Source organism: Myiozetetes cayanensis, unplaced genomic scaffold, assembly GCF_022539395.1.
Source record: "Myiozetetes cayanensis isolate MyiCay16 unplaced genomic scaffold, myiCay2020 scf4, whole genome shotgun sequence".
In the NCBI taxonomy this organism is placed as follows: Eukaryota; Metazoa; Chordata; class Aves; order Passeriformes; family Tyrannidae; genus Myiozetetes; species Myiozetetes cayanensis.
Window position 1 is genome coordinate 55,557,275 of NW_026087631.1, and position 24,097 is coordinate 55,581,371.

The 24,097-nt window shown below is 38.8% G+C and overlaps 1 protein-coding gene across 1 annotated transcript in view; it reads right to left on the reverse strand.

Moving 5' to 3' along the window:
- Nucleotides 1-24,097, reverse strand: part of GLDC (glycine decarboxylase) — a 60,874-nt gene that overhangs the window by 8,892 nt on the left and 27,885 nt on the right. Inside the window, exons 5-18 of the mRNA XM_050329838.1 lie at nt 18,758-18,922; nt 15,973-16,050; nt 15,122-15,269; nt 14,670-14,866; nt 12,423-12,519; nt 11,315-11,420; nt 10,074-10,213; nt 9,257-9,337; nt 8,597-8,694; nt 8,030-8,114; nt 7,897-7,938; nt 5,517-5,659; nt 4,540-4,615; nt 69-194 (exon numbers count right to left, since the gene is read on the reverse strand). Of these exons, the coding sequence (XP_050185795.1) occupies nt 69-194; nt 4,540-4,615; nt 5,517-5,659; nt 7,897-7,938; nt 8,030-8,114; nt 8,597-8,694; nt 9,257-9,337; nt 10,074-10,213; nt 11,315-11,420; nt 12,423-12,519; nt 14,670-14,866; nt 15,122-15,269; nt 15,973-16,050; nt 18,758-18,922 (1,582 nt within the window). The remainder of the gene's footprint in view (nt 1-68; nt 195-4,539; nt 4,616-5,516; nt 5,660-7,896; nt 7,939-8,029; nt 8,115-8,596; nt 8,695-9,256; nt 9,338-10,073; nt 10,214-11,314; nt 11,421-12,422; nt 12,520-14,669; nt 14,867-15,121; nt 15,270-15,972; nt 16,051-18,757; nt 18,923-24,097) is intronic.

Genomic DNA, 24,097 nt, shown 5'->3' on the forward strand with positions numbered 1-24,097 from the left:
TTCAGCTGCCAATACTATTACCTTCAGAGAAGGAGTGTTCCTACCTTGAAAATTAAATAAACACTCACCATTGCTTTTAAATGGGAGATATCAATGCTCCCATTTTTATCCACTTCAATTGGCTGAATCTTCATCCCTGCCATTTGTGCACTTGCTGGATTTGTACCATGAGCAGATTTAGGTATAAGGCACACCTTAGAAGGGAAAAAAAGCAGGGGTTGAAGTATAACTAGTTAAAATATTCTTAAAGTATTATGGTCTGCATTTAGCTACATCTCATTATCAGAATTTCCAAAAGGAATCCTTAGGGAATGTGTACTGGCAAATTACCTCCTGTACTGAATGATGCAACTCGATTTTTTTTAATCCATTCAGGTATCAGCATCTAAACACTCATTAGAAAAGTAAAGTTTCATTTGCTACATAATCATATTTAGGGCTGCAGTTCCAGAATATTATCTCAGATACTCACATTAAAAGTCCTTTCATCTTGCCCCACCTTTTTTTTTAAGTAATCAGTCTCCACACATACAATGACTTGAAAAACTAATTCCAAATTTTCCACAACTTCAGCTTACTTTCAAAGCATTTTCTTGTGTATTCTACTCAAAACAAAAATTTATTCTGAAATATTTTGGCTATAGATAAGAACTTTTAGAGAGCTACTTATATGCTCCATACTGTTAATGTAAAAAGAAAACAATAGAAGTACTTAAATAAATGTAGGCTCTTCTTAGTGATAGGAAAATGGAGGCCAGGATATATCCAGACATTTGCTAGGAATTCTACCCCTTCTAAAGACAATATATTTTCTCTAAAAAAAAACCCAAATCCTTTGCTTCTATTCAATGAGGATATTGAAACATTTGTCTATTATATTTCTCTTGGAAAGATTTAACTCAGTTTATTAAATTACTCAGGCTTAGCTTTGTAAAATGACTGTAAGGCACTTTGTTTTCATGAGAAACTGCACGATGGTTCGTGGAACTTGTTCCATTAAGATGCTGAGACAAATGTTAATTACTTCAGAACACAGGAAACACAGGGATCCCAGCCCCAGTGCCAGGAAGGCCTGTGCCACATCTGTAGCCATTTTAGCTGCATAGCAGAAATGTAAAGCGAGTCGAGATGGCCACCCAGTCCTGCTGTGCACAGATGTTATCGATCAGGCAACAAAGTAGAGAGATGAGACTTGTCAGTTCACATCCATGCTTCTGTTCCACAAGAGGGCACCACATCCAAAGGAGGCCAACTGCAAGAAGCTTGAACTGCTGGTTTAGTTACTTTTCCAGCCCAGGAGGAAAGGTCACTTCAGCTGAAACGTCAGCATTCAGTGGGCTTTCTCATTTTATTTTTTCCCAAGAGTATCTTTATTTTACTGTGACATTTGAAATGTTTAACGTGTGGGTGACTGCAAGCACCCCCAGGCTCTCTCTCCTGTGCAGTCAACCTCTGGGTATTTTGGAGCACAGAGGGATCACAGACACTCACAGAAGCCCAAGGAGCTTGCACAGAATACGAGCCACAGCAAAGCATACATGGACAATAAGAAGACAACTGTCAGAGGAATAAAATTTTAACCTAATTTCACTTCCCCTTGAGTAAAACTACTCACAAAACAAAGCTTGCAATTATAAAGAGTGGCTGATTTCCAAGGAGTTTGAGGTGATCTGGATGCCACAAAGAAACAAAGACAGAATAAGACAACACTTAACTATTTAGTTTTATGTAGTTTCCTTGCATATAGTCTATAGTTTCCAGGAGGTCAGGACAACAACTCTTCAATTTTGAGAAGGCAAGTAAGTCCCAAAGCGGAGGATAAAATCATATTCAGAAAATATGGATGTTATTGCACTGAGGACTTTCTTCCTACTGTTTAAAGCCAACTCTGTGAGTGTGTGAAAGAAGATCTAACTATAATCTCAGATTTCCAAGAAGTTTTTGTTGTTGTCCCAAAAATGTTCCTAAACTAACTTCCAAGGGAGTAAATGGGAAGGTTCACGTGGATAAATATTTCATGGAAACACAGGAAAGAAACTAAAAGATCCAGTCAGTTTTCACTGTAATGAAAGGTCATCATAATAGAATATTACATATATCTGTGCTGGTTCTTTAGCATTTAAAATTACTCATAATTGGGTTTATAATGGAGACACACAGTGAAATGCTAAATATCCTGTTAATACGAAACCACCCAGGTCACTAAAAGAACTGATTGCATAGTTCAAAAAAGGACCTACAATCCAAAATAGCAGCATTCAAAAATGTATATATATACTGGAACCAAACTGATCGAGAGCATTACATAAGAAAACAAATATGAACAACTCAAAAGTGTGATCCTTAGTTTTCAAACTATCGCTACTCAAAAGATCTTGCAATGTTGATGGAAAAGAAAGCAACTGCATCAAAAACTAGAAAGGAAATACAGAAAAAAGTAAAAGGAACACAGGAGCTCTGAAGATAAAGTTATGAGATGGCTTTTTTGAGTAGGATAGGCAAATAACTAGAATCCAACTCAAAGGACAGAAATGAGGATGGATAAGAATGAATAAAAAAATCTCAGAATGAACATGATATGTCAATTGTGAACATGGAAAGAACTGTTCAACATCTTTCAAAAGTGAGAGGGTGTTAGATGAAACTGTAACATGTCAAGGTCAAAAAAGTAAAGAGAAAGCATTTATTATGAAGAATGATACAATAATGGGTGGTGAAGCCACAGAACATTTTCTCTAGGATGCTGTAAATACCAGAAGTTTCCTCATAAGACAAGCATTTCTTCCTCAAGCATTAGATTTAACTGTAGAAAAATGCATAATCAGAATATCCAGTGCAGCACAGACGATCATGGTGCAAGAGAAGCTGTGCTGTACCAGTAACCTTTGAAGCAGCTTACCCCCCAAGCGCACTGCTATTATCTCTTTTTCAGTCAGAGCGCAGTAAGTCTTGGATCCTCAGTACCTCCAGCTCCAAAACTCTAAAGGCTCCCTAGCTGATATGTAGAGTACATTTCTCACAGTTGTTCCCACCTGGATAGGCACCCAAGGGCTACCAGACAAACTATCCTTCCTCTCTTTGATCCGTTGCTGCTCAGAACCTCAGTCAAATAATTCTTCTTTAGGGTCATTCAGTAGAAAGGGCTCTCAAGCTGACTGTAACCTGGCATACACACACATTCTCCAATAATCCACAATACCTAGACAAGCCTGTGTTCCTTTCTGGGGAAGGGAAAGCTGGTGGGGTCACAGTTATTATGTAATTGACTGCAGCCCAGGGGTGTGACAACCATCTTGCTGTTTCAGTCCCAAGAACTGGATCTCTTATACTTTGGCTTTATGGCAAAACCAGCTTTCCAAATGGTCTGAATTATTTTTACCCTTCCTCAGATGATTCCAGTGTGGCTGTGTTGCCCCATACAATGGTGCCTATCCCTGTATTGCAGGTGTCCAAGGACTTCACCCTGTTCCAAGGCAGTCTGTATCAGTCAAAGACTGACAGGTAGGTAGAGATGTGCTTCCAGCCCTGGGACAGTCAGTTCCAGATGTACTGGACACACAGCCACAAACTGCCAGAAACAGAGTGATCTAGTCTCCGGTGCCAGTGGGATAAAGAAAAATGCTTTTGCAGCATCAGCTGTGGCACACTGCTTGGCTGCCTTTGACTCCCACTTATACAGGAGTTTTAGCTTGTCACACATGGCAGCACTCACTGCTGGTGGCAGACAGTCCACTGTTAACTTCCACCCACTGTCATACTTTTTGCATTGGTCTTACAGGACTATTTAAGGGTTATTAAGTCTTGCTTATCCCTCCTTGGCTCTCCAGTAGATGAATCAATTTATGGATGGTAACCAGGACACCTTGGTTGGTGCAATATATCACCAGTGCACTACTATGGTAGCAATCAGCACCTGCTCTTAATTAATTGATTCATTACTTCCCATGGCTGGCCACATGTCCAGCACATGTAAAGGTTGCCAGGGAATTAAAATGCCATAGTTATAACCTTCCCTGCTTTGTTCTCCTTTCCCTGAGCTTTTATTGTTGCACATGCCACTAGATGGCATAAAATATCCCTTTGGTCAGCTGGGGTCATCTGTGTCTCTCTCAGCCTCTTGCCCACACCCAGCCTCCTTGCTGGGGAAAAGACAGGATCAGGGCAGGGCAGTGGGATAAAGAAAAAGCACTGACACTGTGAAAGCACTGTTCACCAGTAGCCAAGAGACTCCTGTGTTACGAACAGTGCTTTAACCACAAAGCACAGCACCACATGGGCTGCTACAAAGAAAGTTAAGTCCGTCCATGCCAGACATAGTACAATCCCCCTTTCAGGGAGTTCCCTTTCTCATTCTCACTGTCTGTAAAAACTTTTAAGATGGTACCCAGGATTCATGAGGGAAGCAAGGAATACTGAAAGCTTGTCACAGGTGAGGATACACAACTTGATTTCTCTTTAGGTGACTCCCAGCTGCTGAGTCAACTTTCCTTTCTCCACTTTCCACCCAAAGCTCTTCCCCACATGAGTGTTGACACTTACAGTTCTATGACGTTCTCCTTTGGCATTTAAATAAGCCTTGATTGCAGCCAAGCCTGCATACTCTCCTTGGGCTCCACTGCAAGAGGAACACAAACACTGTTACACAGCACACAAACCAGAAAGTGCCAGCTCTCTGCCAAAACTTGAAAACTGTTCAGCCCTAATCCTTACGAATGACTTTAGGCAAGTGTCAGCAAATTAAAAGAAGCACATCCCCTATGTTAAATTACAAATGGACATGCCTTAATTAACAGCTGGATGTAGATGAAAACTGTAGATGATAAAAGTTGTGCCATTTTATGTGCTTACACTATTTTGTTAAATCCTTTTGGTGATGGAGTTGATCCCCATTTCTGCACCTAGCAGGAGAATATATGCTTGACTACAGAGAGGCAAATAATAATGAAATGCATAACAAAGTGACAAAATGAAACATAGGAAGTCTTTCAGTGACATCCTAACTGTAATTTCTTGCTGCTCATTTTGTATCAAAACTGCTAATGGACATAAACAGGCTGCATTTATCATTCAGTGCTGCTGTATTTATTTCAGTGAGCATGCAGATCCTAGGCATTCTTTAGTAAAACCTAGTGCATCAAGTACCAATTTCAACAATTACACGGTTGGAAGCTCATACAGCTTATTCCTATTTCACATCTTTATTTTTAGGTCATAGGAGAATACCAATAACACCACCATTTTACACAAGCAGTGGTGGAGAAACATTCATAGAGACGAAAACATGGGAAGAAATATTAAAAAATTTTAAAAGACCGAATCCCTAAACTCTTAGAAGACACAAGACAAAATAAGGTGCCGTAGTCTCCGAAAAAAACCCAAATAATTTGCTTTCATAATCTTGCATTCAAAGCAAATTTAATTTTAGAAATTTCTTCCATTTTTGGCTAGCACATTTTTGTCAGAAGTAAGTTTTTTAAATCATGTTTAGATGATAATGTTCAGAAAAAAATTCCTACCTATTTGGTTGGAAGGAGATTTTGTCATAGCCAGTAATCTCACACAGGTCTTTCTCTAAATCCTTAAAAAGCTGCTGATACCCTTGAGCTTGATCCAGGGGCACAAAAGGGTGGATGTTGGCAAACTCTCTCCATGAAATAGGCTACAAAAACAAAAACAAACAAAAAATACTACAATAAAATACTTTGCAAACAACTCTGTTTTCTTGTTAAACTCTGTGAAGGAAAGAATACCATATGTATGGGAGCGTTGATCTGCTGGAGGCTTGGAAGCTGCTATAGAAGGATCTGGACAGGCTGGATCAATGGGCCAGGGCCAGTGGTATGATGTTTAGCAAGGTTTACGTAAACTGATTTAATGTTAACATTTTAGTTTTTTATTTTGGTAATTGGATTACATATTAAGATCTGAGTATTATGAAGAGATTACCCCCAAAGCTTAGAAATGGCTTAGAGAATGCATTTGCCTCTCTCTCTTTCTGTCTCTGTTCTTTTTCCTTCTCAGCAGATCACCAGGTCCATATTGATGTTTGAACCATGGGGTGATGTAGAAGCCTAGAAGATAAGGTGTCCCAAACACCGACAGCCAGATAGCTGTGGAGCTAACCAAAGATTGTTGGTTAGAGCACACTGTGCAAATGGCCCCCTATTACCAAAAATTCAGCCACCTGAACCCATGACAGTGCTCCAGACTCTTCACCAGCTTTGTTGCCCTTCTCTGGACATGCTCCGAGACCTCAATTTCTCTCTTGCTGTGAGGGGTCCAGAACTGGACACAGGATTCGAGGTATGGCCTCACCAGCGGGGTTGGAGTAGTGGGGAAGATCATTTCCCTGATGGGGGAATCAGGGCCACATTATTGCTGATACAGGCTGGGATGCCATTGGTCCTCTTGGCCACCTGGGCACACTGCTGGCTCATGTTCAGCCACTGTTGACCAGCAGCCCCAGGTCCTTTTCCTCCAGGCACCTTTCCAGGCACTCTGCTCTCACCCTGTAAGTGATGCTTGGGGCTGTTGTGACCAATGAAAATGTGGCATCCCACCCTTAAGGGGAAGGAAACACCCAAGATTTGCAGATGCTCGTGGTCAAAAAGGAACAACAAAAATCAGAGGGTCTGCAAAAGAAACTTACATACTTATATGCTTGGTATGGAAATTGGTGTGTTAGTCCCTTATGCTCTAGCAGAAGCCCATGGTGGTGTGTTTTGAGTAAGGGTTACACTGAAGAGAGGAGAGAGAGGGAAATGAGAGAAAGGGAGGGAGAAAGAGTGGAAGAAAGGTGCAAAGAAAGAATGGGTAAGAAAGCAAAGCAGCTGGAGAAGAGGGCTATATGGAGGTAGAGACCACTTTCCTGGGACAAAAGTCCTTGTTCTGGCCCCTGGAGATAGGACAAAAGATTAAGACTGGAAAAATATTAGGAAAAATTCTTCATAAAATGTGTTACCAAACATTTGAACAAGCTCCTCAGGGAACTGCTGGAGTCAACAACCCTGGAAATATTTATAAGATAAGTAGATACGGTGATTAGGGACATAGTTTAGTGATGGACTTGACAGTGACAAGTTAACAGATGGATTCAGTCTTAAAGGTCTTTTCCAACTGAAATGATTCTATGATTTCCAGTAAACCTATTTTTAACACTCAGAATATGCTTAAAAATCCTTAGTTTCTCCCACTACATCATCTACCCTTATGTAGAGCTGTAGGATCACAAGGTGAACAGAGAGGAGTTGTGTGGAATAGAACATAACATTTTTTTGCTACTTATTTTAATTAGAGGGAATATACAGGACAGAAAACAGTGAAAGGAAAGAGAGAAGGCAGTGAGAGAAGGAGGACAAAGGAGATCTAGCAAAAGATCAAAGTGAGAATACAATGGGGAGAGAGCAGAGGAAGCTCATTCAGAGTCAAGAAGTAATTTGGTACTCAAACAGAGTGGCTGCTATCAGCTAGAAAAATGATGATATCTGGGTACCCTTCACGTGGGGAAAAGGTGGGCTACGCTAACAAGCAGCAAACTGAAAACAAAGATGAATCAGTCTGACTCTTTCCATATTTTGGAGTATCTGATTCTAAGATTTGTAAAGCAGACAGAATTAGGTACTGCAACACTGGGAACAAGATTGTGATATCTCATTCCAAAAATGGTTTTACTCAAAATGGAGCCTCTAAATCCACTCACTCTCTTACTGTTGTTGTACTGCTACTTGTGCTTTCACAACTTTTTCCTGGTAGAAATGGGAGAGGATGACTAGTTACTCCAGAAACTAACTCTTCAGCTGGAGTACTAACCAAGAGTAGTCTTTACTTCTCTGCAATGACACTGGCTAGATAGTTTACTCATGTGGTCTCAGATGAGACAGTATTATTGCTACTTACTGCAAGTTCAGCTGAACTATTGAGCTTCATTGTGCAGGACCCCTGAAAATACAAACACACTTATCAGTATTTATTGAAATACATAAAGGTGTATATAATTACCTAATGTTTTCTCTTTTTGTTAAATACCTACCAAAGGAATCATGCTGTGAACAAGGGAAATATCTTTGTTTTCTAATCTTTTCATGTACCGCACGATATTTGTCTCAGAGTGATAGCTGGAGAACACAAAATGTAGTGATAAGGCAAGCAGATTAGCTATACCAGCAGCTAACATAGGAAAAAACATAAATAAAAAAGTAAGACTGAGGATAGCTATTGATATATACTAGAACTGGCATTTTAAGCTTGCTAATAGCAACGTGGATTAAAATGCCTATTACCTTCTCAGAAATGCTGTCAGTAAATATGGAATATAAGGGCTCTAGTAAGTCTGCTGATACTACATCCTCAAATAATAGCTTGCATAATGTAGCAGATTAGTGGGAAAACACATTCCCAATGCAACCACAAGTACTGCTCTGCTCATTTAATATGAAAAAGATATCTAAAAATGCTACTAAATAGATTATTTCAGAGTAAGGAGCAACTATATGAATCCAGGTACACAACTGCTCTCAGCTGACTCCACTACTGCTCTTGAAAGGAGATATGTTCAGATAATACCATAAAACACCAAATATAGAGCTGTTTCACAAACCTGTTGAAAACGTGGTGTGTCAAAAATTTGGAAGTTCTCTTAAATGAGGTACTGAGGATGCCTTTGGTTTCCTCGCCCATACCCTCAGCAATCAGCTCCTTCAACACAGAGAAACAGGGAGTTAAACACTTTCATGGGAACTTATTTTTTCATAACAAATTTCTACCAGAACTAGCTTATACTACCAGTTTACTTTGAGATTTAGTCAGCTTTTAAGTCAGCTTTTAAGGTAAAATCCCCCAACTTTACCAGCATACATACATATCTAGCATGACAACAGCATTATATTAAAAAGGCGTACAGATGTCTCAGTAGACCTCATCTTGTAAGTATTGCTGCTAATTACTGATGACATGCAACAAAAATTCTAGTGGGAAAGGAATAACTGACCACCATGTCCTAACTCTCACAAAAGAAGTAATAACCTAAATGCAAGGTGTGAAAGCTGACTGGAAGAACTAAGTGTCACAATCAGAAAATGGCACTACGTAAATCCTTGTTATCTAACATTGCCTTTCTCGTTAAGAGAGGATCTGAAATACTCAGTATTTAACAAATGGTCAACGTGTAGACACCAAATGTCCCAAGAGCAGTTTTGATTTTCATTTAACATCTGAAACATTCAGTTAATTTAAACTGTGCAATCTATTATGTACTTACAGAAGAAGACTCACAACCAAAAATCCATAATATGTCATCTAGGTCTTTCTCATTTACAGTTTCATCAAGTGATACTCCAAGCTGTAGATAAAAACAGTAGTAATTACTCAAAGCTCTTAATTCTAGAGTACATTTGTTCTGGTCAAGAAAATTATTCCAGAAACACAGGAGGAAAAAAAAAAGAGAAAAAATCAATCTACCCATATGTAAATGTCACTTCATTTTACGTAATATACATGAATTTATTTTATTTACATAAAATTTCCCAATTCCTTCCTTTTCCCAGCCAAACCATCCAAACCAAATGGCTAACAAGCTTTGAGACTTGTGATCTCCCTTCCAAGTGTTTTCCACTTAATAGGAAAATTGCCCATTTTGCTATGACACCCCCTCCCCCCATCCCAATTTACAGAACATTTTACACTTTGCCAAGAGCCCTTAGTGCCTACAAAAACAGGGTTTAGGTTTCAGTCTGTTTTTAAACACTGCCACAGGACCTGAATTCTGTCACCTTGTATTTCATCATTAAGTTTTAGAGTCTCTCCACTCTACCCCTTAGTCTCATATTTAACATGAAACAATTATATAATCTTTTTTAACAGGCATAAAAGGAAAATAAAATTATTATTTCTGGAAGTGCATTACTTAACAAGTTCATTCTTTATATTATCTTTATAACTGACTGACGTATCTGAGCAAATTGCAAGGTCTTAAATAATTTTGTTCCATTTACCACATGTAATGACCAGAAACTTCATGAAGAAAAAGTCATACTACAAAATTTCTCAATTTATCAAAGTTTTAGAAAATTGCTTACTCTGCCATCACTATAAATTCGAAAATTTATCTTTCTAAGAGCTGCCCTGTCCAAAACTTCTTTGACAGAGCATCCACATGTGATTGTCAAGGTATCAAAGAACATATCATGATGTAGTTTATGACCAGCTCGTCTGAGACCTAGAAAAAACAGAAAATTAATTCTCTTATATGCATACTGTATTTCTCACTCACACAGTAATTGAATAACCACACTGTCTATCTCATAAGTAAATGCTTTTACATAATAAAGCAAAAAAAGCAAAATATTCCCCTTGTGTAAAGATCAGCAAAATCATCAACTTTTTAGTGAAATGTCACTGTGTATGAAATGCACCTCTGTCAAATTCAGACCTAATTAATAATGACTTAATAATGAGTCCAGGGCAGATCCTTCTGATACATCAAATGTGTAACACATACAGCAGCAGAGCTGGTATATAAATGGAATACAGACAAAATCATAACACTGGAAAGAAAAGTTATACTATGTGAATGGATATTAACTGCCACAGAGTTTGCTACAACGAAGTTTAGAGCTTTAGTGCTTTTCACAGTAGCAAAAGGTCTTCCAACTAAACTGGCAAATAAAGCATGAATATTTGTGGCAATGATCCTTTAATTCCAATCATTCCAGTTTTGCATAGCACCTTCTGACAGCAATGACAGTCATACTAGTGAAAAAAACCCTACCAGACCACATGGTCCAGATACAATCATTATTTTCTGCTACAGATTCTGTTCTTCTGGTCAGCTGTTAAGCTTTGGGATTTCAGTTTTCATAGCAGGTACAATTTAACTCCACCCAATTTAACTGAAATGTTTCTATTGCTTTAATATCATCAGTTACCTTCTTTTGCTATGCTATTAATACCCTGTGCAGACTTCTGTGTAGTAAACTAGAACAGTCCAGTAAGTGAAGTAGCAGCTGGCAAATGGCATTTCAACAGTATCATCTAGACACTCACTCTGTAGTCTTCTGCTAGTTTCCCAAGGAAACAGAAGTAATGCCTGCAAGCTCCTATCACACAGATATCTAATACTAGGATGTCATTATGAGAAGTACAGAAAAACATCAGCAGTGAAGTTTGTATTAAAATGGGTCTCTCTCCAGTTGAGAGAACACACATCAGCTGGCAACACCTCCCCTCCCCCCCAAAAAAAAGAGTTTATATAGGAGGATGCATTATTTAAGAAGGGGTAACGATTCTATAACAGTTTCTGTAAACGTTAAATACGCACCTTCCGCCAAGATTAGAGTAGCATTGTGTACCCGTTGTGCAATATGCCTTAATCCATCAGACCCATGGTATATACCGAACATGGCTGACATATTGGCCAGAAGAGCCTAGGATCCAAATACAGTTTAGGACATTATTATTCTTACTGTCCCTGTTAGCAAAGGTTACTTCATGTTAGCTTAGTGGAATGTTTCTTTAGCATAAGAGACAACCATATATCCTCAGCTGATGTTACAGCTGATTATGTGTTGCCTACAAAATAAAAGGAGGGAAGGGCAAAATACTTTTATGAAACTGTCAGCACTGATTATGAATTCAACGCCCTTTGAAATGTGTTAGCAGTTAACATGCTTAAATTTAACTACTACGACACAGATGTTTGAAGACTATCAAGTCAAGCCAATCTCACAGGAACCCACTGTTTAGTAACGGTACAAAAAAAATCACGGCGTATGTCATTAATACTAAGTAATTAAGCCTGTTTTAATATAAATAAACTCTCCTCAAAACTTCAGCATAAGTAAAGCAACAGTAGGAGCAAAAAAAGTTACGACCTTGTCTGGCTGACAGTCTGTGGAGGCATGCTGAAGATAACTCTTTTGGATAATTACTCAGTTAATCATGGTGTTTTTCTGTAAATATCTCTCTTTGGTGAGATATCTGTCTGTGTGATTTGATTTTCACATCAAATCACACAGACAAAATTACAAGTTGTGACAATTTGAACAATGAGTTTTAGATTTTAAAAGCTCATTTCTCTTGCCTTGAGTGGGAAATTTCAGATCATTGGAATTCCCTGCTGTTTTAATACGAAATCTGTCTCATTTATAACACAGCACTAATCAGTAGTGTTAATGCTACAAGACAGATGGATTCACAACACTGTAAGAATTCAGGACTACAGTCCTTATTAAAGGAAACATATCTCTTTTCAAGCAGATCCATTTTTCAAAGGACTCAAACAAATGCACAACAACCAGAATATTTCAATGTCCTTAATTTTTCTAGTAAAAACTCCCAAAAGTAAAGCTAACTGAAGTTGTTCAACTCATTCCTTTCTATCACTGAAAATAAGGCACACATACAAGGCACAAAATAAGGCACAATACCTGTGCTGTGCAGATGTTGCTGGTAGCTTTATCCCTCCTGATATGCTGCTCACGTGTTTGCAAAGCAAGTCGGTACACTTCCTTTCCACTTGCATCTCTAAGTTACAAGCAAAAATGTTGGTTCTGTTACTCTAAAATTGCAGTAATTTATGACACTGGGCTTTATGTGTGGTAGCCTGAAACTATTTATCTATCCTCAGAGACAGAAAGGTGCTGGAGAGAATAATGCGTAAGTCAGGACAGCTGCGACACCAAACAGCAAGACCGAAGCCTCCAGATTTCTGTTTACATCATGGCTCCTCAGGTATGCTACGCAGCTTGGTTTGCCAGCAGTCCAACCAGAAGAACTTTGACAGGGTGGAGAAGTGGGATCACAGGAACATCATGAAGGTCAACAAGGGAAGTGCAAAAAGTCCTGCACCTGGCATAGAACTCCATGCACCAGTACATGCTGGGGGCTGCCCAGCTGGAAAGCAGCTTGGCAGAAAACCCCTGGGTGTCCTGGGGAGGATCAGATTCAACATGAGCCAGCAATCTGCCCAGGAAAGGAGGCAAAGGGTATCCTGGGCTGCATTAGGAGGAGTATTGCCAACAAGGGAGGTGATCCCTGCCCTCTCTTCAGCCCTGATGAGGCTTCACCTGGAACACTGTGTCCAGTTCTGTGCTCCTCAGTGCAAGAGCAATACAGAGAAACTGGAGAGAGTCCAGTGAAGGACCATAGAGATGTCAAAGACACTTGGCCACCTCTTCTATGAGGAACGGCTGAGAGAAGAGTCAGGGAGGACATCAGTAAAGTACATAAGTACCCGCAGGGAAGGTGCAAAGAGGATGGAACCAGGCTTTGATCAGCAGTGCCCAGAGACAGGACCAATAAAAATGGACACAACCTGAAACACTGGTAGTTCCCTCTGAATATGAGGAAGTGCTTTTTCACTGTAAGGGTGACTAATCACTGGCAACTTCGCAACTAGCAACTTGCTCAGAGAAACTGAAGTCTCTTTTTGTGGAGATATTAGAGACACTTGGACACCACCCTGGGCTACTGACTCTAGGTTGAGTCTGACCCAGCCTAGCAGGATGTTGGACCAGATCACCTCCAGAGAACCTGTCAATCATTCTGTGATCTTGTGATCTAAGTCTTGAAAAAATCCCTGGCAGAAAGGTGCATTGAGGAAATATCAGAGCTTTTATCCATTTTAACTTTTCCTTTTCCAGCTTTCTAGAGATGCAGAAAGATGAAGAAAAAATACTACTATATAAATTAAATATTTCTAAGCCTTATTGACAACCATAAATGTTTTAGTTATTTTGGTTACTGAAGTACTTCCAAATAGCTTCTGTGCCAAACATATGCAGTCTTTCCACAGACAACTGCTTTGTATTTCAATTATTACGAGTTAGACGTCTTGTCAAAATATACGATACATCACCAACAACAAGAATCAGAGGCAAGATTTTGCACACTATTTCTCTGCTTTGTTTAAGCGAGGCTAAAATTTGCACTAGATTAAACTCCTTCTTGATTATTTTGGAGGTTCACTGAATTTTCTACTTCTTTCCATTTATGTTTTGTAAGACTGGATGTTAGAGAAAAAAGTGTAACAGTACAGAATAAGTGGAATAAGTTAGCTTGCAAAGCCTCATGCTATCACAATGAATCCACTGTTGCCACAAGCATTATAGACAGTTCACAGCTTCATTCCACACAAACAGAATTCTTGAAGCTTGCTTCCTCAAAACTGAAGGCAACCTCTATTCTCACAGTTTTCAAGGAAAATGTGTTTGGTACAGCACCGCGGTCAGCTGTTGTTCACCACAAGATGCTCACAATGAGGTTTATTATGGTTTCTTATGCATTATTAAGATCACTGAGGGGAGATTTTGTTGCTCTCTACAGCTCCCTGAAAGGAGGTTGTAGTGAGGTGAGGGTTGGTCTCTTCTCCCAAGTAACAGGATGAGAAGAAACAGCCTCAAGTTGTGCCAGCGTGGTTTAGGAAAAAGGTTTTCCCAGAAAGGGTTGTAAAGCATTGGAACAGGTTGCCCAGGGAAGTGACGGTGTCACCATCCCGGGAAGAGTTCAAAACACACATGGAGATATGGCACCAGAGGACATGGTTTAGTGGTGAACATGGTGCTGGGTTGACAGTTTGACTTGATGGTTTTGGCAGTCTTTTCCACCTTAAGGATTCTATGATTCTATGATTTCAATTTTCACTGAAGGCACGAGATGGTGAAGGGAGCCCTTACCTTGTAACACCCACCATCCTGCCTGGCATCATTCTCACTAGATTCTCCTTGACAGCAAAAAATGCCGCGTGGGGTCCCCCATAGCACAGTGGCACACCAAACCTCTGGGAGTTACCCAGGACAACGTCCACCCCAAACTCTCCAGGAGGCTTCAGAATACAGAGAGCCAGAAGGTCAGTAGCACAGCAGGTGAGAGTCTGGGAACAGAAGTGCACAGAGCAGTCAGCCTCTTTTCTGAAGAAATGGTGTTTGCATGGGAATTAAATTTTTAAATATGGCTTCAAACAATTCCATATCACTTGCACAGAGTTGAAATGCATTGGTTGTAATGGTTGTAAAGGTTATCAATTGGATGGAACTGAGACAGTATGTCATGTAACATATAGTTTTTATGAATATGGCTGTTTGACACATCAGATTGTTATCAGTCGGACCAATAAAATTTACTTTACCCCATTTTGATGAGCTCTTTCAACAAGTTCAGAGAAGTCTTCAATCTTCCCTTCAGTATCCGGATACTGAAATAACACTCCACTGACATCCTTCCCACTGAAATCCATCTCGTGGGGTAATTTGAGCTCAGTAATAACACCTGTATAACTGGAAACAAAAATATGCAGAAAGTAACATATTCATGCCACTTCTTACCTTGGACAGATACTTAGTAAGATGTTCTCATGGACTTTTATATAACTTTTCTCTTTAAATACAGAGAGTTGAGCATGCTTTGCAGCACTAAACATTGAGAAAATTTCATGTCATGCTGTGCAGTATTGAAGAATAATTGCATTTGACATCACCATTAGAAATATGGAGCAAAGCAAAGCAGAGGATGCATAAGATACTTGATATCAAAATTTTGCTCCTTTAACATGCTTAACTTTGAGAACTAAGTCAAATTTCTACAAGATGGTTACTCCAAATTGTAAACTTCAAAAGGATCTAGCTTTCATTAAAAAGAGAAGATTTGCTATCTAGAGTAATTAATTTCCTAGTAAAAAAATAAAAGACCAGGTTGAATTCAACAATCAAATATATTTGTGCAACAAATTAGGAGGAAAAATAAATATTTTCTTTTTATCGTATGTTTAGTCTTTTTTTTTAAGTTGTTTTAATTTCTTTGCAGTTGTATTTGAATGGAAAACTAAAAGCAATGCCAAATGATAAGAGATTTCTGCTTCTACTTTGCAATGAAAGCATAATCTTATAGTCCAAAAATGTTAGGTATATGGTAAAGAGGCACAGATGAAAAATGATTCAGTGTAAGTGAAAAGATAAGGTGGAAAATGGATAAAAATTTTACTTTGCTCTGGTTTGAACCACTGCTATAGTTTGAGGGTGGCATCGGGCATCTACATAGAACTTCCTTCTTTTGTTGTGTCTGTTGAAAAAAGGAAAAACAAGGGTTATATATCAAGAATATAGTTTCCCATAGTTTCTACACTTGTTTTACTATGTTAAAAGGCAGTTGTAAATATTGGTTATTATAACCAAATTAAGTGTAAGATTGAATGAAGGTTCTGACACATTTAAATAAGAAAGTTCATTTCAGACACTCAAATGAGACTCATACGTGACAAAAATTAAGACTGAAACAAAACAAGAAGCCACTTTCAGAAGCTGTGAGAATGGCTCCACACACATACTCTTTTAAAGGAATACAACTGTGGTCTTTAATACAGATTTTCAGTGTTGCCCTGGATAAATAAAGATGAGCCATCCAAGTAGTTAAATGGAGACTGAGAAGATGTGGTATCCCTGACCATGGCAGTGGGGTTGGAACTAGATGATCTTTTAAGGTCCCTTCCAATCCAAACCATTCTATGATTCTATGGTAACACAATTTTTTGTCGGACTGAGGCTTTGAACAAAAGAATCACTACAAAACAGTATCCGCTGTGTAAATCTGTTTTCTGATACACAGTGCTACAGTGGCCTTCAATCATTTCCTTTGATTTGCAGGTCCCTTTCAAATGCCCCTACAACACACATCCTTGAAAGTAGATTTGGATATATCAATAACAATTTCACTTTTGTCAACTTAGGAACAATGCACCTCACCAGTTTTTAAAGCTTTTTAAACACCAATGGAAAAAGAAAACGCACATCTTCAATTTTCATGAACACAAGAGTTTCATGCCACAGTCGGTTAGATTATAGGTGATAAAAGGTCCTCTGCACTCCCCTCAGATACAATGGCAGGTGAGGGAACCCAAACAACACCCCATTCCTGCTGCTCCCAGGCCCTCTGCAGGAGATGTTAGCCCAGCAACCTCCACAAGTGCAGGGGAACAAAGAGGCTGCAAGACAGGTAGGAACTCCTAATTCTTTAATTAACCCAAACAGACACACCCTCTAGATGCCACCCCCCACGTGGGGAGTAGACATTATGGGATGCATGAGAAAACATTTTGGGATTGCAAGGGCTTACTATGAGATGTTTAGAGGAAAAATAATAGAGTCAAATGATTTTTGGGAGCAACATGTGTAAGAAAATAGGATTAAGGGGATAAACTAGGCCAGGCTCATACAAATACTTGGTGGCTGATGCACTTGCACTCAACCAGTGCAGTCTGTCTCTCTGTGTTAAATGCCTTTCTGATTCCTTTCATGTGTGAGGGAACTCTGTATTCTGTGTGTGTGTGTGTGTGTGTGTGTCTGTCTGGGTCACAGCTAATAGATTCAGAACAAAGAGGATCTGCATGTCCATAGCACAGCAACTGAAGTACCCATAGCTGGGCTGGTACCATGGGCAGAGCAAGCAGACTCTTTGCAGTATGTCCATGTCTTTTTTGTAGTGGGGAGCCCATAGCTGGCCACAGCACTGCAGGATGTGGACTCACCACGATGAGGAGAGGGAGGGATCCCTCCCTGGCCTTCTGGCAGCACTCCTGCTGGTGCAGCCCAGGAGACTGCTGGCCTTTTTGCCACAAGGCACTGCTGAATTTTGTTCAATATGGTGTCCCACAGGACACCCTAAGGGCATTTCAGCAAAGTTGCCTTCCAGCCTGCCAGCCCCCATCATGTATCCCATATGCCTGGGGTTGTTCCTCCCCAGGTGCAGGACTTTGCACTTCCTCTTGTTGAGCTTCACAAGGTTCCTGTCAGCCCATTTTCTCCAGCCTGTCAAGGCCCCTCTGGATGGCACCATGACCCACTGGTGTATCAGCTGGTCCTCGCAGTTCTGCATCATCAGGAAGTTTGCTGAGGATGCAGTCTGCCCCATCATCCACATCACTGATTGGACCCAGTGATGCCCTTAGGGTATGCCATTAATTACTGTCCTCCACATAGAATTCATGTCACTGATCACTACCCTCTAGGCCTAGACATTCAAGCTTTTAATCCACCTCATTCCCACCTCACCCAGCCACAATTTTCATTTTCTCTTTGGGGATTTAGGGAGACCATCAAAGTAGACCATACCCCCCTGCTCTTCCTCACAATCCAGCCATTTTATCGTAGAAAGTCATCAGATTGGTCAAACATGACTTTCCACTGTGTGAATTCATGCTTGGGATTCCTGATCACCTTCTTGTCCTTCACACGCCTGGAAACAGTTTCCAGGACCAGCACTTGTTCCACCATCATTGAGTAGCCGAGGTGAGGTTGGCCCCACTGGTAGTTCCCTGCATTCTCATTCCTGCCCCTCCTGAAGACAGGAGTGACATCTGTTTTCCTCCATTGCTGAGGCACCTCTCCCAGTTGTTCAGAGACAATCAAGAGTGGCCTTGCACTGATACCAGAAGGCTCCCTCAGCAGCCATGGGTGCACCACATCAAGACCCTGTGTATGTCCAGTTTGCTTAAGTGTTCTCTAACCTGACTCTCCTCCAGCAAGGATAAGTTTTCCTTGTTCTAGACTTCCTTCCGTCCTTTCTCTGATCATAAGGTTTCTTAAGGCCTTAGATGTCCAAGTTAAACATTTACATCAACACTGAGAACTTCTCTGGGAGTTTGGCAAGATGAACTATAGTTATACAGTGATCTGTTCAGAGTGGAAAGGCCACATTCCTACACATGGACAGATGCCTTCAAATTCAAAAATTACTTCCCACTGTGATTTAACCATACATGTAAATACAGTACCTGTGACATAACTGCATAGCTTCTGCAGCAGCTGTCCCCTCATCCAGCAAAGATGCATTAGCCACATCCATTCCTGTGATATCACACACCATAGTCTGGTAATTTAGCAGGCTTTCCAGCCTGCCCTGGGATACCTCAGGTTGGTAAGGAGTATACTGGGTAACCCTGTAAGAAAAAAAATCCTGAGTTTGGGTCTAGGAAAATAAGTGCGTAACAGAATTCTGCCAACACGTAACTGAGCTATGTCATAGGAAAAACATATGGTAAAGCGTAATTCACTAATAAGAAGTTTAAAAAGTTTTTAAGTAACCATCCTCTTTCTGTTATTTTGGTCTGTTTTGTTCTGTTGCTAAAAAACAACACTTATTTTTAGACAACTGTAATTTTTCACTATACTGGAAGCCTGAGAGTAGTTTATCTTCTAAGGTTGACTTGGCTTTTTACAGGAGAATAATTTCATTTCTCCATTTTGAAAAAAGATTGCTTTTAAAACAGAAGTGTGAGGACTCCACGGAGAAGGGATAGGATGAGTAGGTGTCGACTATGGGAGAACTGAATCACATCACAATATCCAAAAGAGATTGCTTTATTCAATCAAATTGAGGTATGACTTGATCTTTCAGTATTGTTTCATAAGCCTTTTACTCGTCACATTTTCCCCACTCTTCTGGGAAGAAAGGCACTTGTCATTTCATGGAATCAAGCTCAGAAATGCGCAGCTTCTTGTGAAATGACAGTTTCCATATATGCTAGAAGAGGGAAGTGAGACTGACGTAAGTTTTATCTGTTTTCATTTGGCAAATAAAACAGTAGCGGCAACATAAGCAACTCCTTTGAAAACACAAAAATCAAAGGGAAATGCTCCATTGTAACAGTCCAGAAAACAAAGCAGCATGGGTCCAGGGATGAAAGGCAAGAACAGAGGTCAGATTCTCCTCTCACTGCTGGAAATTTGGGCACTGGATTCCACAGTGGTTTGGGACAGACTTTATGCCAGATCGAATTTAGAGTAGCAGCCAGAAACAAGTGGTAAACATGAACACTTGTGGCCTCTGTTTTCTAGCAGTGGAAGAAGACAACAGTATTTTTCCTTAAAAGGTTGGTAGCAAGCCTAGACTTTCAAAAATTGCATATGAGTGAGGGTATAGGCTTTAAGGAAGCTCAAATCATGTAAAGTCAATAGAAGGTGAACAGCAAAGATTTTTAAAGAACAAGGTGGTATAGAGCAAGATGAGAGCAGCAACAAAATAGTAATGCTAGACAGAAGGTAGAAAAAAGACCTGAAGAGAACACAAGAGCTAGAAGGCCATATTCAGTATGTGATTTCAAAGTGTAATACAGGATGCTAATGTATTTTCTGTCTATTTAGATGAAACATCTGCTCAAATTATTCACATATACTATTCAGTACAGTGACAGAAAGCAATAGGTATGTATTGAACACATAAGTATCTATGATTTTCCCCAAAATTGCAGGAGTTTTCTCTTTTTTAGCCAACTTTACCACTAAACTAATTATCATCACATGACTGCATAGTTCACAAGTGAGACCGTGTCCTGGGTTGCATGAAAATGTTGCTAATCCCAACAGTATTTTTTTTCTCCACAGCTGCTAAGCCCAGTGTTCAGTGTGTCAGATAAACTTTCAGTCTGGGAGTATTAAGATTCACTTTCTGAATAGTCCCTGCCCACTCAGTTCTCACCAATAAAAAGAGTTATTCCAAACACCTTTGCATAAACAATGACTTTTTCTGCTTAAAAAAAGAAAGAAACTCCTCCGTAGTTGAGGTCAACACTCGTGCTTTCTCATTTTACTTTGCCTAAGGGACATTTTTTGTATTATAACTTGCAGGGGGAACTAGAATTAAGACTAGTATGAGTAAAAGCATTAAGTTTAACTGAAATTTATTAGAGAAATTTTACTCCACGTAGTTGGGAAAGTACACTGTATTACAAAGCAGCATTAATGAAGCTTTATGATTTTGATGTTGTGGTTTTGAATAGTAAATACAGTTGAAGTAAAACCAATCAATTTCAGGAAGATAGAAAAAATTCAATCAAAAAATCTTGAATTTCAGTATTGCCACAAATTACAGTCCATGAAGCTCATCCGTTCTACTGGTAAAGACACCTTTTTTGACATAAGCCCACTTACTCAAACACCTTAAGGTTTTTTGGCATTTTCTAAGCATCTCTATCTTTTATATATTCTACATCTCCACAATTTCTTCAAACAAAATATCTGGCTTTAGTCTGCATTCTGACTTCTGCTTGATTCTATGCTACATGCTAAGTGACTTTTTTAAGTCATTTAAAAGCAAACTCTTTAAAAGTAATTATTGCACAGTATGCAATAATTTTCAGAATGTTAATGTGTAAGTACTGAGTGTACTAGCTAATAAGTTTAATAATTTACACTGCAGATCTGTACCTGTTGGTACAGGTATTTTATTCCTACATATTTAATGTCTAGGGGCAAAGGAATCAAATGAGCTGTACTTTGGAGACCTCTGCATCATGCTCCATTGTATGGTATTAGTATGACTTCAAAGGCCTTCTTGATTTTCAAGGTCTCATAGGTATTTTTATCTACTTAAGCCCCAAAAATAAATACTACACTGGTGTGATCAGTGTATGTTAATAAAAAGTCTACATGTAAGCTGATTTCTGAAACCAAGTATTTTCACATCTTCAGTTATTCATATATTCATGGCAGAGCACAGAATTATTTTGGTATGCTACTAGGGAAAGAACATCAAATGTGAAAAATGTAATTATTATGTTAGTGGGGGGCTGGGAGGATGACTGAGGGTAAAATTAGAGAAAACTGGGAAGTTATATTCACATTCCAATAGAAGTTAGAAGTGGATATAGATATAAATCATTGTCCAAATGCTTCAAAAAGTTAAAATTCCAAGTTAAATGTGTTGAGTGTACTCTAAACAGAAGCAGATATTTGGGAAGACTTCTCTGGTAACTAACCTTATAAAAAACCCAGTGTGGTTCAGCAGCCTCATTTTCAGATGGAAATACATTTGGTTCTAAAGTTTCCTCCTGAAATCTACCCCTTTGCTTCCTACCTTCTCCTAGTGTCCTAAATACTGTGAAGTCATTCACTTTTGTGTTAAATGACTTCTATGAACTATCTTTCATAAACTTATTTTGTATACCAGTTCAAGCCTTGTTCTAAAAAATGCCAAGCAACAGAAACTGCAAGTTATGTGAGAGAGATAGATCAGAAACAATAAGGCTGAGTTTGCAGCATTTTCTTTGGAGCTGCAAAGTGAATTGTGTCAGCATGGAAAGTGTTACACACCAGCAGATGCGCAGAGAGGTCTGATTTCTTAAACAGCTTCCATAAAGCCTGTGTAGTTGCTTTTGAACATATGCACACACACATATACACCTTTCCCCAACAAACATTTTAGCCTTCACTTTGGCCATCTAACAGTTTAGCTTTTATCCATCTAGTTTTACTTTACTGTACACTGCAAGAACAGATTTGTGGACAGACTCTCCCAGTTGTTTCATTAATGCTATATCACTTTCTAGGATTTAAAAATAAGCAGTTCATTTTGTTCCACTTAGTTTTTAACTGTTCTCATCTTTGCCTGTATCAACTAATAACTTGTTTTGTGGTACTGTATTGAATTATTTAGTTTGTATATGTTGCAAAAAGTGAGTGAAAATAAAGCCAAATAAAGCTTTGTATAGATGTACTGCATAAGTTCCTTAAGTCCAAACAGTGCAACTTTTTCACCAGTTAAAAAATGTGCAATGCAAATAGAGCAAACAAATTTAAAAATAAATAGACTCAGAGGTCTACAGATATGTAGACACGTTTATGGCAACCCAAGGTATAAAAAATATATAATGTCTAAGTAATAACAGATTTTTATACTGAGTAATGTAATCCTTTGGTTAGTTGTTTCTTCTTGATTGGTTTTTTTTGAATACATATGTAAATTTTAAATACTGCTTTTATTAAAATAAAAATTACCCAGTAATAAAAATGACAGTTATCATTTTAATACAGTACAAAAAAGGATCTCACTGACTAGTGATAGGGGAACTTGTAAACCTTATGAGAAAATACAGGGTATCAGTGACATTCAGTCTTTTGGAAAAAGAGATTCCACATTAGATTTAGCTCTTCCTGTTGCACCATTTTTGAGTTACAGTCCTTTACAAACTGAAAAGTCAGCTGGGTGATCAGAACCAAGTACAGTATTCTCAGCCTCTTCATAAATGAATGATCATATTACCACAGTTTTAGTACCACTCCTGTTCACCAGTAAATTATTTGATCAGACAAGAATTTACTTGATGGAAAAACATTCAAACCCTTGAAGGTCTCTGTAACACGTGCGAGAACTCCAAAGGAAACTTCGTCTCCACCAATATGATGTCGGAAGCTTCATCTTTATTAGCCATCACACAGATTTTTATGCAGTCTAATAATTATAATATATTTTACTATTTCACACATCATTGGATACACACTTAAAACATATTTAACTATTTTAATAGCTATTGGTTACACATTTAAAACACACATTGTTCACACGATTATTATTGGTTAGTTAACATATCTTATTTTCTAAATTCTTCTCCTTCTAAATCTAACTACAACGCTTCTATTCCCATGCCTCCTGGCAGGTTCAGCTTAAACTTCCTTCTGCAAGTGTTGTTTTTCTCATCCCTGTAGATGTCCAGTCTTTGTCATGTTCTCAAAACACTTAGTCCTTGAGACTCCTCAGATTCCCATCAGTTGGTTTACTCCTGCCTTAACCCAAAAGGTTTCTAATTCTCCTACAGGTCTCAAGTTATTAAAAAAAAAAAAAATCAAGAAAGAAATACCAAGAGAACAGCCTTTAGAAAATTTTCAAGGTTTCTTACTTCCTCACAAGAAAATCATGATCAGGGTATTGCCTAGTGTTTAACTACCTCCACACAAATTGCATACACCAGTGGAGGAGGGAGATGTTTTAAACTTAGGCACAACTTAGAAAAGAATTACTTTTGTTTAGGACTTACATCTGTATGCTTCCATAAAGCAAACAAAAATTCTTGTATTAGTTCATAATAAATAGGAGCTGTGAATAAAAGTCACAAAATCAATAACATTTTACAGAAAAAAATGCATCTTCTAAAATCAGAAGTATTATTTTTTCTTTCTAGCTCCAGCATGAACACCACAGTTTTGACACAGTAGGATACACATCATTAGCAAATATATGAAAGCCTTAGTAAAAAACAAAACAAAACAAAACAAAACAGGTCCGGGGTATATTTGTCTACACTCAATCATAAGACAAACTTCAAAAGTGTATTTATACA